Source organism: Melanotaenia boesemani, chromosome 8, assembly GCF_017639745.1.
Source record: "Melanotaenia boesemani isolate fMelBoe1 chromosome 8, fMelBoe1.pri, whole genome shotgun sequence".
Lineage (NCBI taxonomy): Eukaryota > Metazoa > Chordata > Actinopteri > Atheriniformes > Melanotaeniidae > Melanotaenia > Melanotaenia boesemani.
Genome location: NC_055689.1, coordinates 30,091,094 through 30,107,668, shown reverse-complemented (window position 1 = coordinate 30,107,668; position 16,575 = coordinate 30,091,094). Strand labels below are relative to the sequence as shown.

Genomic DNA, 16,575 nt, shown 5'->3' with positions numbered 1-16,575 from the left:
ATTAAATAAAATAAAGTATGTTTTTCTCAAGTGAGACTGGCATCAGACTAGAACTGGACTGTTCAAAACAAAGTAAAATAGTACACATGTCTCAAATTGGGCTATATTCACACTGAAGGACAAAGTGGCCCAAATCGGATTCTCTTGTCCACATGTGACCCATATTTGACACATGTCATTAAACTTCTACGTCATTGAGGTGAGACAGATGTCACAGTTTTGATCAGAGGAGGCAGAATGCAGCCATATAAAATGTAAACAATAAAACATGATGATATTATCATTTTCTCAGTTCAGATTGCTCAACAACTCAAAATAGGTAACACAGACTCAAATGTGTGTAGCATCCATATTTATCTCAAAACACAGGATGCTGGGTGGGATGTCGTATTGTTCTCTGTGCATGCAGGTCACTTCATGGCCGTAGATTGTTTTCAGTGGAATCTGATGGCAGTCGCATCAAATTATAATGTAAAGAATCACAGCAAAAAAATTAGATCTTAGCAAAACATCAGAGTTGTGGCTTGCCATGTGAATGTAGCCTTTGACTCCTTGCTGTTGGAGCATCAGCTGAGAAATTTTGATATAATATTCATGGTTTTAAAGGACTATAACAAGCCAAATGTCCATGGTTTCTGGTAATATTAGAGTATTACTCTAATGATGGGGTTATATAAGCAATAAAATGTAGCTCACTGTAAAAGCCCAAAACAGCATGATGTTAATTCTGCAGAGGATCATTTACTTGAGTTGCCTGTTTTACCTCAGAACTTATTGCATTTACATGTCTTACATTTCTTTTGATACATTAAAATTGGTTATAGTTGCACAATCTAAAAGTTCCTCCAGTTGCTCCACCTTGTTCCCACTATCCACAGACGTACATGTTCATTTGGTTGTCCATTGGCAGCCTCTCCAGGAAGGTGTGCCCTACCCCTGCATCCCTTTACAGCTGGGGTGTCCACAATCAGTCCTCGAGGGCTGCTGTCCTGCAGGTTTTGGATGCTTCCTGCAGCAGCACACCTGAATCAGATTGATGAATTAACATGCTTGGGCACAACTTGACGACAAGCTGTTTAGTTTAGAAGAGCTATTTAGTTAGAATCAGGTGTTTTGGTTGAGAGAAACATCTAAAACCTGCAGGACTGCAGCCCTCGAGGACCGGAGTTGGACACCCAGGATGAAATGTGTGTAGTAAGATGGAGTTTGTTAAAGACTTGAGTCTGGATTTGGGCAAATCCTCACTAAACTTCTGTTTTGTTTTTGTTTTTTGGGGTTTTTTTTGGTGGTCAATTGATCAGTGCATCTGTATTTAAAAGGATGTGAATCTCTTTGTAATATATAAAAGTAACTGATTATCTGAGCAGAGGTCATTCAACCAACTGCATGCAGCCACACCGCTGTCAGCTGTAGGGCGTGGTGCCAGTCTGGCACCCAGTTGGGCTCACTGGCAAGTAAACTGGGATTCCACCAACACACACACACACATATTAAAGCTTGTTAGGTTTTGGCAGGGGCTGACAGCCCTCGCAGGCTGCATTCATGAAAAGCTAACAACTACAGAACAACAAGGAGCTTGGAGATTGGCCCCCTTTAGAAAGTAACAGACATGCTGGCCTGTAATTTCCCCACACAAAGTCCTCTCCAAAAGTTTGTTCACCCTCTTGATCTTTTTTCATCCCATCAACAAAACATCACCTTGAAGCTGTTTGTGAGGGCTTGTGTTTGTGCAAAGAGGATGAATGTAATCTCCTTTTCCTCTTCAAAGCAGTATTGGTATAAAACACCGTCTTGACAGATGTTTGCAGGATTATTTAGCTGCTGCTTTGAACACAAATTAGCAACAGTTTTTTTGTTTTTGTGCCTTGACAGGTGCCAAGGAAATTGACATTGCTGCGACTCTGGAGCACCTCCGGGACCAGAGGCCAGGAATGGTCCAGACTAAGGTAACTCATCTAAAATCTTTGTTTACTCTTGTGGAAACATTCTGATTTGCAGCACAGTGAAACTCCACACAAACACAAGCTCTCAAATCTTTCATTTGCATTTTAAAGATGTGATGAGGTCATTAATGAGTAATTTACACACAGTCCTTAAATCTAAATAATAGCATGTCTGTAAAAGAGGCTTTTCACACACTACATCTACTTCAGACCAGCAGGAGCCAGTAACTGCATGATGAATGGACTATATAGGCAGAGAAATAAACCAGAAATATTTGTGGCAGTAAAACTCGGCCCATAAAGTGCATGATGAAGCATCTCTGAACGTTCCCAGCACTGTACAACAGTTTTTACTCTAACAGAAAAGGTGAAATAAATGTCAGCAGTTCAGCACAACTAATAAGCTGTGATAGCTTTGTCTATTGTTGACTCCCTGGTATCTGTCAGCTTGAGACTTGGCACAATTTAGAGGGCAGCAGAAGCCCTGACCAAATGGATTTCATAGGAATTAAATTAAATTGCTGCAGAATCTTCAACAGAAGGTCACTATTGTTTTGTTATTTTGTGCATTGGTGCAAAATCTAAGCAAAAAGTTTTATTAAAGCTTTTTTTAATGGAATAACCCTGCAAAAAATATTCTTAATGATCATTTCTATGGTTCAGATCTCAGAATTTGCATATTTGGAAGAGTTGAAGGCTTTATTAAGCTTTGTGGCATGAAATATTTGTTAAATAAAAGAAACAGAAGCCAATGTGCACCATGGGCTGATTACCACTTGTTGAAATTAATTCTGAGTAAGTGCAAATCTTGCTCAGTGGTTTTGTCAAGCTATGCATTTTAGCAAAAAATAAATAAATTAAATAAAAAAAATAAACACTGTGACTGAACTGTCCTTGCTGTTTGTAACTGGTTGTTCTCCAAAAAAAAAAAACACTGGCAAAACAGGTACATTGGCGTGGCTGCACATTGGTGTTTACATGCAGAGTAATATCCTGCTGTTAACCCATTTAAAGCCTTCTGATTAACTTTCTGATCAACTTCACTCATTTAATAGTCTTAGTCAGACTAAGTAGTAAGCATTACACAGATTATGTAGACACAATTTTGTGTCCTAGTGGACTTTTCATGGCATTTGGTTTCACTCACTACTTCACAACCTATGCCCTAAAACCTACCAGATCCGTTTATCACGAGCAGCTTTGGACTTTTTAATAACTTTTTTAGAATTCTCCATTTGTTTTGTTAGATTGGGTTGCTTGTTTCTGTCTTGAGACCTGGCAAAACCAAATCCAGCAGTGGAGTTAGCACAAAACAAGATGGCTGCTTGGAATCAGGACAAAACCCAAATAATAGTGGTTTTAAAGATATGAAGCCCATGGATGGATGCAGCTATCACACATGGGGGATGCAATGTTGGCCTAACCTAATCAAATTATTCTTTTAACAAAACTAGCAAATATATAAACATGCATGTTGGTTTTAGAAAACCAACCTGCATGTTGGAGGAGAGGTTCAGAAAAATATAAAAAAAACAAAAATGTTAGCATCAGAACATAAATATATATTTTCGTTTTTGAATGTATAATTACAACATCATAACCAACAGAATGGAAATACATAACCTGTAAATGAAACCTCTGCATTGCCTCAGAGGCCTCACCTTTTTTTTTTTTTTTTTTTTAATGTAAAAACGGAGTAATTTCTTACCACACTGTACCCACAATGACTCCAGGCTGGTCTTAAAAACAATTATCAGCTGATATAAGAACATAACTGGAGAGAAAAACCAGAATGTGTATAAAACATCTGCTGTATTGATCTGTGCTTTATTAAAACATGTTCCCGGAGTGAAGGGCTGTCACAGCGTTCTCCCTTCATTCCTCACACTGATTCCCCCTGTGGTCAGGAGCCCCGACCTCAGCACTTTCAACATCATGTTTGATTATGATTTGGGGGGGATGTAGTATTGTTTAGATCCATGAGGCTCCACGCTGTAACCGTAAGGGTAATCTATCAAAACTTGTGTTCATTACTATGTTTTCACCAGCATAGACTTTCCATGACTATGATGGAGATTTCTCTAGAACCTACACCATCCTGTTCCTCAGGACCCTCTGTCCAGATATTACCTCCTCACCATTCCTCTAAAATCTCCAAATCAGAAAAGTTTGATTTACATGCAAACATGTAAGAACTGATTAACAAGATTAGCGGCAGTACAGTCATGTAAACACGGAGCACATATTATGATGCAAGCCACACCAGCAGTGAATCTGAATCTGAGCCAAAAGCACCAGTTTTTCCATCCACACACAAACATCTTCACCTTGGAAGCTGTTTTCTGTTGCTAAGTTCATTTTCAGTAACTCAAAACTCCATTTGGATGTGGACAAACGGCACAAACACATAGAAAAATACTGTTGTAGAAAGACCTGTGGGATGCCCCGTTCACACAGGGCCAAGCAGGGCAGTGGGTCCCCAGGAGCTGGACTGGGAAAGCCTGTTTTAACTGGTGTTTAACTTCAGCATTTTAGATGCATGTCTGTCTGTTTTAGATGGATGTTATAATTACACATAGCCAATAACACACACAAAAAAAAAATCATGCAGGAAGTAGCACCATAGATTTTTCAGCTATAAGTGGTGCTTCAAGTTTTATCACCTTCATTAGCTCCACCAATCACAAGAAACTAAAGATACACACATTTTTAATTAAACCCAGTGTCTTCTGTTTGGTCTTTGTCTTTTTTAGTGCATGAAGCCTTTTAACCTCAGCTAGGTGATTTAAAGCAATTACTGTTCTATTCACCTATTCATACCAGCACACAACAGTGGTAATGAAGTTACCTTGCCAGGTGCTGGCCTGTCACTGGAGCAGCTTAAAGAACTGGCCAAACTCTGTGAAATGTGCCACTGTGGCTCACATTGTTCCATCTGTGATGTCAAATGAGCCAGAAATCATCCCCCAGCATCAGTATTAGACATTTCTAATCCTGGTCTTGATTTTTACCATACCCACAGTAACGGATTTAATGTGTTTGGATTGGCTGCATCTGGATAACGATGACCTGATTTTAGCATACAAACCTGAAACTGTGTGGAATTATGGAAGCTAAATTTAGGTTTACATATTTGTGTCATCCAGCCCTGGCTGTTCTTCCAAGTAGTGTTTGTAGGAACAGTTGCTTCTCCTTGCCAATGGGCTATTTTGAGAGCATCACTCAAATCCGACCTTCACTCTCTATCTTCTGCACAGTTTCAGTTCTTTTCACCTTCCTTCCTTTTTCCCTCTTTCTTCCTGCAGGATCAGTTTGAGTTCGCGTTGACAACTGTTGCTGAAGAGGTGAACGCCATCCTGAAAGTCCTTCCCCAGTAAAAAAGAGAAAGCCACCTCCCGGGTCTTCTGCATGTCCTCTGCTTTTCCAGCTGGAGGACTGTCCATGTTATCCCTCCTTCTGTTTTCCTTTCCCTTGTTTTCATTCCTTACTTTAGGTCTCTCTTCATGCTTCCATTACTCTCCTCCTCCAGTACATTTTTGCTTTTCCATGTTGTTTGATACGTCTTCATTTTACCAATTTCCCACCTTTTCTCAAGCCTTTCCATCTCTTCTAGTATTTTCTCATCCATCTGTTCCTCTTCATGAAGCAATCACTCTTTTCCTTGTCCCGTTTTCACATTTCTTCATTTCTTTGCCTCACTCCCTGTTTTATCTTGCATTTCTTGATGTCTTTCCTTTTGTCTTTATAACACCCTCCTGTTACATCTCATCAACTTTCTGACTTAGTAAACATTGTGCCAGTAAACCGTTGAATGAGTAGTGTACATAGCCTTACCTGTGTTGTTGTGATCCCTGCAGCTTGTTTTTCCAAAGTGACATTTTGATAGACTACAAAATATTTTTCCTCATTGTTCTGTTGGGAATATATTTATAATAGCTTCTGTTCCTAGATCAGCATCAACCTCATCGGCATCAGTTTAGTGAGTGTTTGGCTGCATCAAAATCTACTTTTCTTTTTCTTTTATTTTCAATTGGCATGATCAAAGTGAGTTTAATCAAAAGCTTGTTGAGCACTGGTTTCCTCAGCAGTGTCCATCTTTTATTTGCCAAACCTGAGTGTTAAACTGAACTGATGCCCCTGATTGGTCTTTTGAGTGTGTGTGAAGTTAATTATGATGGTTTACAGCTCAAAGTTGTGTTTCTGTCTGATTTTTAGTGCCATGCTCTCTGATTTCTTTTTTACGCAGTATGTTAGAGTGTCACAGTGTAACTCGGTGTTGGTTGGTAGATACAAGTGATTTCATCTACAATTTTTGGTCAAACTAAGTGGTGAAAACTGAAACCGGACACTTATTAGTGCCATTCCACTCATTTAGGTAAAATAAATGTGGTGAAATAGCGGATGATTTCTTCAGTGTGTAACTTTTCTTAGTGAGAGCAATATTGTGTTCTCTCTTGTGGCCAACCAATATAGTGTTTTATCAATGGAGTTACACTTTTTCTGCCTTAATAATTAAAGTACAAGCACTGGTAAAAGCCACTTGAAAATAACGATAGTGAGTAATGCTTCATTTTACATTGGCCTTATTTCAGTGGATTAACCTCTGGATTAAAGGTTAGCTGTGCAGGTACTTAATGAAAATACCTGTGATAAACACTGGAGAACATGCAGCCTTTAATAATCTCGGGGCAGCAAGTCGTCTTTCCAAAAGTTGGATGGCATTCTTAATTCATTTCTGCAGCAGAATTAATGTTTTTAAAAGTTAAATATTAAAGTATTTTAAGTGCAGAAGAGGGGAATGAGGCCAGTGTAAAATAAAGCGTTTGTGATGAGGAAGTTTAAGAAGAAATGACATAGTTTTGCTCCTGAACAGTAAATCTTATATGTAGCATTAATGGATGATTCATACATGTACAGTAGCTGAACCTGGATTGTATTGAACAGCAGTCTGCAGTGACACTCGGCTGGTTTTCCTAAAATCATCTTAAACTCAATCACTTTGCTGTAAATTATCAGATTATTTCTGTTTTCTCCCATTTATTGCTGCTTAAATCAAGTTCTCAGCTCAATTTCAATTTATATTTAAACTTTTGCATAAAATAAAAATGTATTAGTTACGCACTTTTAGGGATATTAACTAATCACAAAGTTAAACTCTGCGATTAAACTCAAGCTACAAGTGACATCTATGGAGAAAAATGTCCGAAAGTGAAATACTTCATTTGGTTTTGCACTCTGGAAAAAATGTCTCACTTTTACCAAAGTAAAGTGGGTTAAGAAAAAAGACTAATGTCATAAAGGAGGACCGTTAAAGACTAACTGTTTCATGAATCACATTTATTTGAAGCTTACACACTAAAAATGGGAAAAAATAAAATGTGACTGAATTCCAAGTTTTTTGGTTCCAAGTTAAACCAAATGCAGCTTTATTTATGTGCCAATTTCTGATTAAACTAACTATTGATACAAAATGCAGAACAGACTTTGGTTCAGGTTCAAGCTTGTCACAAAAATACTGTTTTAATTATTTAGACAAAGTCTGAACAGTCTGCAGATTAACTGTCCTACTGAGTGGAAAGAAAGATGATGATGGCTGCCTTGGAAGAAGAAAAATTAATTTGTAAATTGTCTGTAGGAAAAACGGTATTTACTCTGTAATTACGATGGAAGACAATAGCTGTATGCTCCATAAAAAGGGTTTAAACTCCTTTTAATAGTTGTTTTTTTTCTCTCTTGATGACTTAAACTAACCTGAGAGAAACCAGTGTGTCTAATGTTTGGAAGAAATATTACTTCTCCTTTCCCCTTTATATCAGGGTTCAGTTCTAGTGTTGGGATCATTTAAAAAAATTCTGGTTTAAACAAACAAAACTTTGATCATCTTAAGATGATTTTGGGAAACCAGCTTATAGATCATTTGAATTTAAATATTTTCAGTCCAACCAATTTTTTTTTGGTACAGATATTTGACTGACAGACTATTTTGCTAGTGCATGACTATTAAACATGTGGGCGTGATGTTTGTTGTTGCCAAAAGATCTTAGACTATGAAACGTATAAGACGGCCAAACAACCTTAAAAGTGTACAAACCAAGGATTACCCTCACTACACAGATGATTGTGGCTGAAGCAACGTGCTGCTGCAACTTCGTGATGCAAGACTGCAGCAAGGTGTCACGATGGAATCGGCTCCATTTTTCATCACAAAATCCGAACATGCTGCAAGAAATACTTCTGACAGCCTTTTTAATGTGGACTGAAATTTTAATGTTTCTGCCTTTTAAAAGGAGAGTCAATCATGAAGCCTTTAAATCACGAGAAAAGAATTTAAAGAAACAACGAGATAACAGCCCTGCAGTTTTAATGTAAGTCAAAGCTAAAGATGTTATGTTTTTCTTTTTTTTTTTTTTCTTCCCAGAGAAGATGTTCGACCATAGTCCCACAGCTGTTCTTTCACACACAGTCCAAGTATAAAGCGGTGGCTACTCTACTGGTTAACACTCTGTATATACACCCAAAAGATATTTTGTTCTATTGGTGTAAACGACTTGTGAATAAAGTCTCATTGTTCATGCAGTACAGTAAGGCAGTTCTTATTTGTGTGAAAGTGTATTCATACACAATCATTTAATCATCTGGGTGGATGATGAAATGTTTGTGTTTTTGTTTACTTATTTTTAAATCAGCTAAAGCATCATTAGCTTCAGGTGTGAGCCAAAGGAGAAGCCTGAAGGTCAACACTACCATTTCTTTCATTCCTCTCTTCACGTGGTATTTTTACTCTTTTCCTTGAGCAAATCACATTTTTGTGGGCGGCATGGTTCAGTGGGTAGAGTGGTTGTCCTGTAGGCCAAGGGTCGCCGGTTCGAATGGGTAAATGTGACCTACATGTAACGCGCTTTGGATAAAAGCGCTATATAAATACAGACCATTTACCATTTGAACCATATAGATCTAAAGAGTTTTGGATTTAGGTCGGGGGGTGCCATCTTTGCATCGACTCAGTTTTTATTGTTTATAAAACATGTCATAAGAACTTCCTCAGGGACAGGACTTTGAAAAAAAGGAGGACGACAATATCATAGTCACAATAAAACATCTTTGATGGAACGTGTCAGCGTCATTTGTTCATTCACAATCATGACATTTTTCCCCACAGGATTTTGAAAACTTTTGCCCCTAATGTTTCTTTGATGGACATCGGTTTGGAGGAAAGTCATCTGTCAAAAGTATAATCCTTTTCTCTTGACGTCACCTTTTACAACTTTATAATGGAAACTTCCATCTGCTTGTTAGCACATACGCTAACATCGGTGAATATTGTGTTAATATTAGCTTACAGTGTCAAAGCGAATAATTCTGGCTTTATCTCCATCTGATTACTATACATGTTCTTCTTGTAAAATAAGAAAGAAATGAAAACATACGTCTGTGTCTGGTTTATTAAATTAATGAGTTAATTTAACGTTGCTTTTTAGCCTTAACAAACGTTTAAGCTAATAAAAAAGAGGCTCCAGCCCAGCCGAAATATTTGGGTAATTATTTTCCAGGATGAGTTTAAAGTGGAAGATGATATTAATGTAGTGCAGCTTGATTCAGAGCTGAGATGCAAATGGTGTTTGACCTGGTTAAAGAAGTGTTGAAGGGAGTTTGACAATTTTTAAAAAGCTTGACAAAGCAATCCAAAACCTTTTCAAACTTTCTTTTTTACACATACACTTAATTTTTTTATCTGAAGCAAATGTTGTCTTTTCCCTCTTATTTTCCTCTCAGAATACACCAGCATGCTTCATTCACATGTTAATCACAGCATTTTAAGGGATTTACTTTGTCACCTTTTTTACACCTGAGTTTGCAGGTATGAGTGAGGGAAAGGGGCATACTTTACTAAATTCATTTCATGAAATTTGCTTAATAGATTCTGAAATTGGAGATCATTTTCTACAAGTCATGCTTTTAATGAAATGTTTAACAAAAAAAAATGTATATTAATAATCTACATTAATTAATATCTAATTGTTTTGCTAAATTAATTATATTACCTTAGAAAGAACCAGTTGTACCCATTTTTGCACCTGCGCCTTCTTTGAACCGCCTCAGTGTTGTTAGAGTGCTGTTCAGACAACGACAGGATGCATCTGTGGTTGTATATGTGCAGTTACAGAAACGGAGGTGTGTGTTTGCTACATACAGAAAAAACAATGGCAGGTGACTCGGCTTCATCAAACAAGCAAAAACATTAAGAGGGAGAAAAATATTTACTTTATTTATAAAACACTTTTATTTTCTCAGACGGAAATCAGAGATGAATAATATAACACATCAGACTGAAGTTGATTATTTTATCCTCCATCTGCCCTGTCTCATAAGAAAATGTTTGTGAAAGCTGGTCAGGTTTCTTAAAAAAAATAATGATGCAATGTAAAAACTCAGTGTTTTAACACTCAGTGTTCTTGTTTCTCGCCATTTTAAAAAGATGGGCATGGACCAGTGATGTGCAGGCACTGGACAGTGTTAACATGCAGAAAAATGTCGATGAACAGAAAACTTTAAAGAAACTTTTGGCCAAATTTTACAGACCACATAAGGATAGTAGCTGGTGTCGGGCACCAGTTGTATGACACAAACTTATACCAGACAGACAAAAACAGACTTCTTTGACCTCCATGCTGACCGACTGCTCGGTAAGACTGAGAAAGATGAGTGGCTTTGGTAAGAAACACAGAGTGGCTATGAAAGGCTGATACTGGAGAGTGTGTGTGTGTGTGTGTGATTAGGATTTCAGAACTGTTTCAAGGCTTGTTAAGTAAAACTTCTCATTTCACACCGCATATGAATGCACTGTTCCCAAACTATTCCTACAGAAGGAAAGAATATTAAGACAAATTTAACAACTTAAATATTTAAGAATAAATAATAAAGCTGTTCACATCACTTTAAGTGTATTGATCTGTTTATTTATTTGTTTATTTATTGATTGATTTATTTATGCATGCTAAGCTCTAATACTTAGAGAAATATTAGATTTTCTTTTTTTTTAATTGAACCCCATGTAATATATATATTCAGTAATATTTTAAAGAGGTTTGTGAGCGGACAGCTCTTTTACAGTCTATGAAGGACGGAGAACATGGCGCCAGCAAACAACACAATGACGAGCGAAGATGATTCACACAGTAAGTTGCTATGCTTTGCAATGCTAGCGCTAATATCACACGCTAATTTACGTTAGCATAAATAGAGTGTAAACAAACGCTACATTAATCAACAAATGCCACGCAGTGGCAGTTTTCCCTTAGTCTCACGTAATAAATTAATTTGATAGTAATTTCAGAAGTTTATAAGAGCAAACACACTATTCACTTGTTCAAAACATTTGCTGTTGTAAACTAACAGGCCACCAATTTACTCCACTAATACATCCATACAGTCACACAAATTCATTTCATCAGTGACGAGAAGTAAATTGGACTAAAATCTTTGTAAATAAAGATAAACTTTTGTTAATTTAAGTAAAATTCCAGTGCTTACCTGTCGAGGAGAAGCTTTGCCAGCTCTGCATCCGTCTTGAAATTAATTTGGTCTCAGGTGGTGCAAAGAAAGCATTAAAAATAGTAAAAGGCTGCAACAAATCGCAAAAATCACAATGAAATCATAAATTACAATAAAATGATTAAAAGCAAGATAAGTTAAAGTTACAGTGCAGATTTCATGCAAAGGCGCATGAAAAAATGTTTTTAACCAGGTTTTAATCAGACGATCAGAAGGGTTTTAAAATCTATTCTGTGACTGACAGGAAACATGTGTAAAGATTTTGTAACTGGCGTGATGTGTTCAGATCTCTTAGTTCTGGTTAAAACTCTAGCAGGAGTGTTTTGGGTGAACTGCAGATGCTTAATGCTTTTTTTAGGAAGTCCTGTTAAAAACCAGTACAGTAATCCAGCCTACTGGAGATGAATGCATGGATGAGCTTCTCCTGGTCTTTCTGGGGGACAAAACATTTTATTCTGTTGATGTTTCTAAGCTGGTTAAGTGGTAGCTTTGATGTGGCATATTATTATTCTTACTTATTATTTATCTTTCATCATTGTCATCCATCATCATCATGATTAACTTTACCTTTTTTATTTGGTATAAAGGGGTAGGGTAGGCTGGAGTGCCAACAGATTAAAGCATAATGTGAAGTTCAGCTCTTCAGTTATTTATACTGTTTTTTTTTTTTTTTTCCTTCTCAAACATGACATCTTGTCACTATTATTATTCATCTGGCATCTTCTTTGCATGAAGTGGGGTGGATGAATAGCTTCTTACAGAGTTTATTCAGGTGAAACAGCAGCTTTTGGTATTGATTGTGGGAAAAACACCCTCTAAGCTAGTGCTGCTGGCTAGCAGTGTTGACTTGGAGAGTAGGAAGCAAGAAAATCAATTTGGCAAGATGCTGCTTTTCTCACAATGAGTTAGATTTGGTGTTTTAAGTGTTATATTTTCACACAAAGCTCCTCACAGATGGCTCTTACTACTGATTTACTGTATATGCAAAGTTATAGCAGGTTTGCTGAGGATGTAATTGGAAAAGAAGACACCATTAAATGGATCTGCCAGTGTGCACAGGTCTCTGAGTCTTAGATTTAGCCTGTAAAACAACTAAATTTAAGACTCGGATGAGTTTGAGATGTACCCATTGTGAGTGCAGTATTTGAAGTAGGTATATATATATATATATATATATATATATATATATATATATATATATATATATATATATATATATATATACACACACAGAGCAGCTAGTCTTTGCTTGTGGAGCTGACAAAATTGTGATATATCTTGTTCATTGGTTACATTTGATTTTGCTGCATTTGTCTCATTTCAGTGACAAACAAGTGAAATAAAATGTGACATGACCGTTCAGACTGAAGTCTCACATGTATGGTTGGATATGTATCTGATTTAGTACCACATGTAAAAGTGGCCTGGGTTGGACTGAAAATAAATTTAAAATAATCCAAAAAATAATCCGCTGGTCAGAATGTTAAAAAAAAAAAAAAAAGAAAAAGTAAAAGCAGATATGGGAAACATCTTGGCAAACAAGTTGTATTTGGGCCTTTTTTTGCCTGTGCTGTTTCGGATGAGTTAAGATTAAACCAGACTGCTAAACTGAAAAATTAAATTCTCAAATTATTAATCCTACAAAGTCATAAAACTTCAAACTGGTTACAAATAAAATAAAACAGCTTTTTTGTCACTGCAAGCGAAGCAAAATAGATCATCAGCGTCTTTGTTGTTTGGCATGAATATTTGCATATTAAACTTGTAGAAATAAAACATGATGTATGCAAAGAAAACCACTGTTAAAACACAAACTATTAAATTTTTGTGTATACATGAACCCTGGAAAGTCTGAAGCTGATTTTTAAAAATAAATCTGCAACAGGGTTGTAATTGATTGTTTGCTACTAGAATTAATGTGTTGTCTAAACTTACAGTAAAACTAGCAAACTGCAAACTTGCCAAGACGAACCATAATTTAGTTATATTTCTATTTATTTTTAATACCATCTTGTAAATTGTTATTGCTAAGAAAATAGTTTAAAAAATGACAAAGTTAATGTTTATTTTTTTTCTAATTAGACGTATTTGTACACAAGTAATTTAAAAAGCATTTTAAGGACCTGAAAGGTTGAAAGGTTGTGAAACTTATTCAGTGAAGAAAAATGAGAAAAATTTTAGTTCAAGACAAAATACATGAAAAAAAAAAAAAAAAAAGATTGCCTCAACTTTTCCTCCCCCCTCCTCAGGGACAGCTGTGTCATGTGGTAAAGCTCATATTTGTCTACTATATTTTACATTTAAACAAGATTTCATTATACCGCCACAATGGTGTCATTTCCCTTCCCCTCTTTAGAAAGATTGTGCTTTAGTCTCTTGGTAGCTAATGAGGTTCCCTGAAAGGCAGCTGCTGTGTTTCTATCTGAAATCATTTGCTGATATTCGTTAAACCAAAGATTTGTTGTTGGCAGTTTTGCTGTGAGCCTGCTAATGGGCTGTTGTTATTCCAGCAATACAACCAATCAGAAGAGGCTACCGTCAGCTCACTGATGGATGCAGGAGTTCTGCTCCAAAAATGAAGCATCTACAGTTTCACAGGAGTCAAATGTTTTGTTCCATTTGCATTATTAGTCTGTGAGGGGCGTGTGCACATGGTTGCCTATTCTGACAGCTCCGTCATCAGTAGCAGGCGTCGCTGACGGTGTGACTCAGCTCTGAAATGTCACCATTTCGCTGCAGAGGACAAACGTTTCCACATTTTCACTTTCAGAGTTTTTTCACTGAGCGCATGGAAAGAAGTTTCAATAAAAATGCAAAAGGATGCACCTTAGAGCTTCAAGCTGTTGGAATGGGCTACCTTTCTAAAGGTCATAAAGCCTTCGAGACTTGGCTTAATCACCAGTGCTATACCTCGCTTGAACACAACAGTCCTTTAATAATGTGCTGCATGTGATACCAACTCTCTTTCTTCAGCAGAACAAATTTAAGTAACACAATCCAAAGCAATGTCAATCAGTTTTTTTTTTTTAAAGATATCCATCAGGGATGCTATTACTCTGGACTTAGACTACATAGGTTTTATCCTCCTTACAGTCAAAGGAAATATCACTTACCACTGACAAACATAATTCATGAACCATCAAATATCTCAGGTTCGACCTTAAGACAACTGTGCCTCCAACATTTGCAAATATTGCTAAAATAATAGCAAGTTGTAGCAGAATATTCCCTTTTACACACACACACACACACACACACACACACATATATATATATATATACATAGATAGATTGATTGATTTGCTTCCCCGTGATGCTTTGCTAATATATTGTTGCCTCAGGCACAAGCTGATAAGGGTGTGATATCTTGTGCAACAGGCCATTTTGTTTAAATCTTGCAGTGTGCATAACTAGCATTTCCAAAGTCTTGTAGTCTGGGTCAACATAAGTAGAACGTTTTCATGCTTACCAACGTTAGTGAGCGCAAACGGGACAAAACCACCATTGGCAGTTATAGGATTGTTACAAGCTATCTTACTAAAGTTGCCTTTTAATTGTTTCTGTTCTAATCTTACCAGGTTTATTGACATTGGTTCGGTTATCTGAATAATGACGATCATTAAAAGTACAACTGTATATTTTTGAACTTTTAATAAAAATTAAACCAACTTTTCTTGACACCTAAACCATTAATTGTCAGGTGCTGTCAGGATCTCATAATTTCTTAGCATATTCCATGATTAAATATTCAAGATTATATCAAAAACCCCTTTAGTGTCACTGTAAAATGTGTTGTAGAATCTTGAGTTGTTCAAGATTAAGAGAGATATTTTAGAAATGAGAGATTTGATAGAAACGGCGTGGTCATAGCAAAGGATGTTATCAGTTCTAGTCCATTTCTTAGATCAGGTTAGACATTTTATTTCTGTGTTATTGTATGGTCTGATACGTACAACACAGGGTGTCATTAACTGTTCATACAAAGAAAAATCAACATTCAGGTGAACACCAATTCCCTGTGTCATTGCTGGAGATTGTTCCTTCCTTAGCCTGCTGGCGAATTCAGACTAAACAAAAATAGTTTGTTCAAAAGTCAGGGGAAAAAAATAGGTTCTTCTTCACGAATCACGACGTGATCAACAGGTAAAAAGCCTGGTTCGCCCAAACCCCTGACCACAGTTTTACTGATGTTTAAAGTAAATTTAAAAAAAAAAAATGACTACAGACCATTTGTTGAAAATACAGTTCAGACTGGCGTTCATCAAAAACTGGAATATTTTATTTTATTTATTTATTATTTTTTTTATGTAAAATCTGAATGTGCTGTTGTGTTGTCATTCTAACAACAATTCATTGATCATAATCAAGCCTGCCTACTTAACCAGGATCCAGTAACAGGACTCCAAGCTGTTAATGTTTGTTCCCCTGAGCTAAATCCTCACACTTTGGTTTTGGTACAAATGTGGGCCTGTTTGCCAGAAAGCATCAAGGTTTGGAGACTCCAGAAGGAAACTGGAGCCAGAACTAGAACAGTGTCTGACTTGAAAGCAGTATTAAATACACAGACTGATGTTCTGAGAGAAAAGTCACATGATATGGTGGCAGGGCTTTGCATTTTGAGGGATGAAGTAAACACTTGAGAGACTTGGCTCTTTCTGGGATTTATAGGACTTCAGTCTGTTCTTTTACAAGCATGGACTCACTGTCATCTTCTGCCTTTGGCAAAGAGCTGCGATCCTCTTTAGAACAGTTACTTTCTATCTGTTTAGGTGATTGGTACGATAAACTGTATTGATAGGCCCTGCTAAATAAACCAGGCTGAGAAAAGCAACTTGCACAAACCTCTGATGCAGCACTGAACCATCTATACATCTGGGAAACATTTTATGAATCATAACTGTTTCTGCTCTCTTCTTATAGCTTAGAAGGCCTACAACCTTAAGGCTGATTTTTGTGTATCAGAATCAAGGTGACTGGAGGCATCTTGAGTGGTTTCTGCCCAGTTTGTGATATTTACAAGCCAGTTCAGGTATATTTAGTGTGAAGGATCTTTAATGATCATCACTTCAAGTAGCATCTG

The 16,575-nt window shown here is 36.8% G+C and overlaps 1 protein-coding gene across 2 annotated transcripts in view; it reads left to right on the top strand.

Moving 5' to 3' along the window:
- LOC121643841 (receptor-type tyrosine-protein phosphatase N2-like) overlaps positions 1-6,119 on the top strand; it is a 252,573-nt gene extending 246,454 nt beyond the window's left edge. For both annotated transcript variants that reach the window (XM_041991400.1, XM_041991399.1), the window contains exons 22-23: positions 1,873-1,946; positions 5,249-6,119. In XM_041991400.1, coding sequence (XP_041847334.1) covers positions 1,873-1,946; positions 5,249-5,320 — 146 coding nt within the window. In that variant the 3' untranslated portion in view covers positions 5,321-6,119. The remainder of the gene's footprint in view (positions 1-1,872; positions 1,947-5,248) is intronic.
- Positions 6,120-16,575: the final 10,456 nt, after the last annotated feature.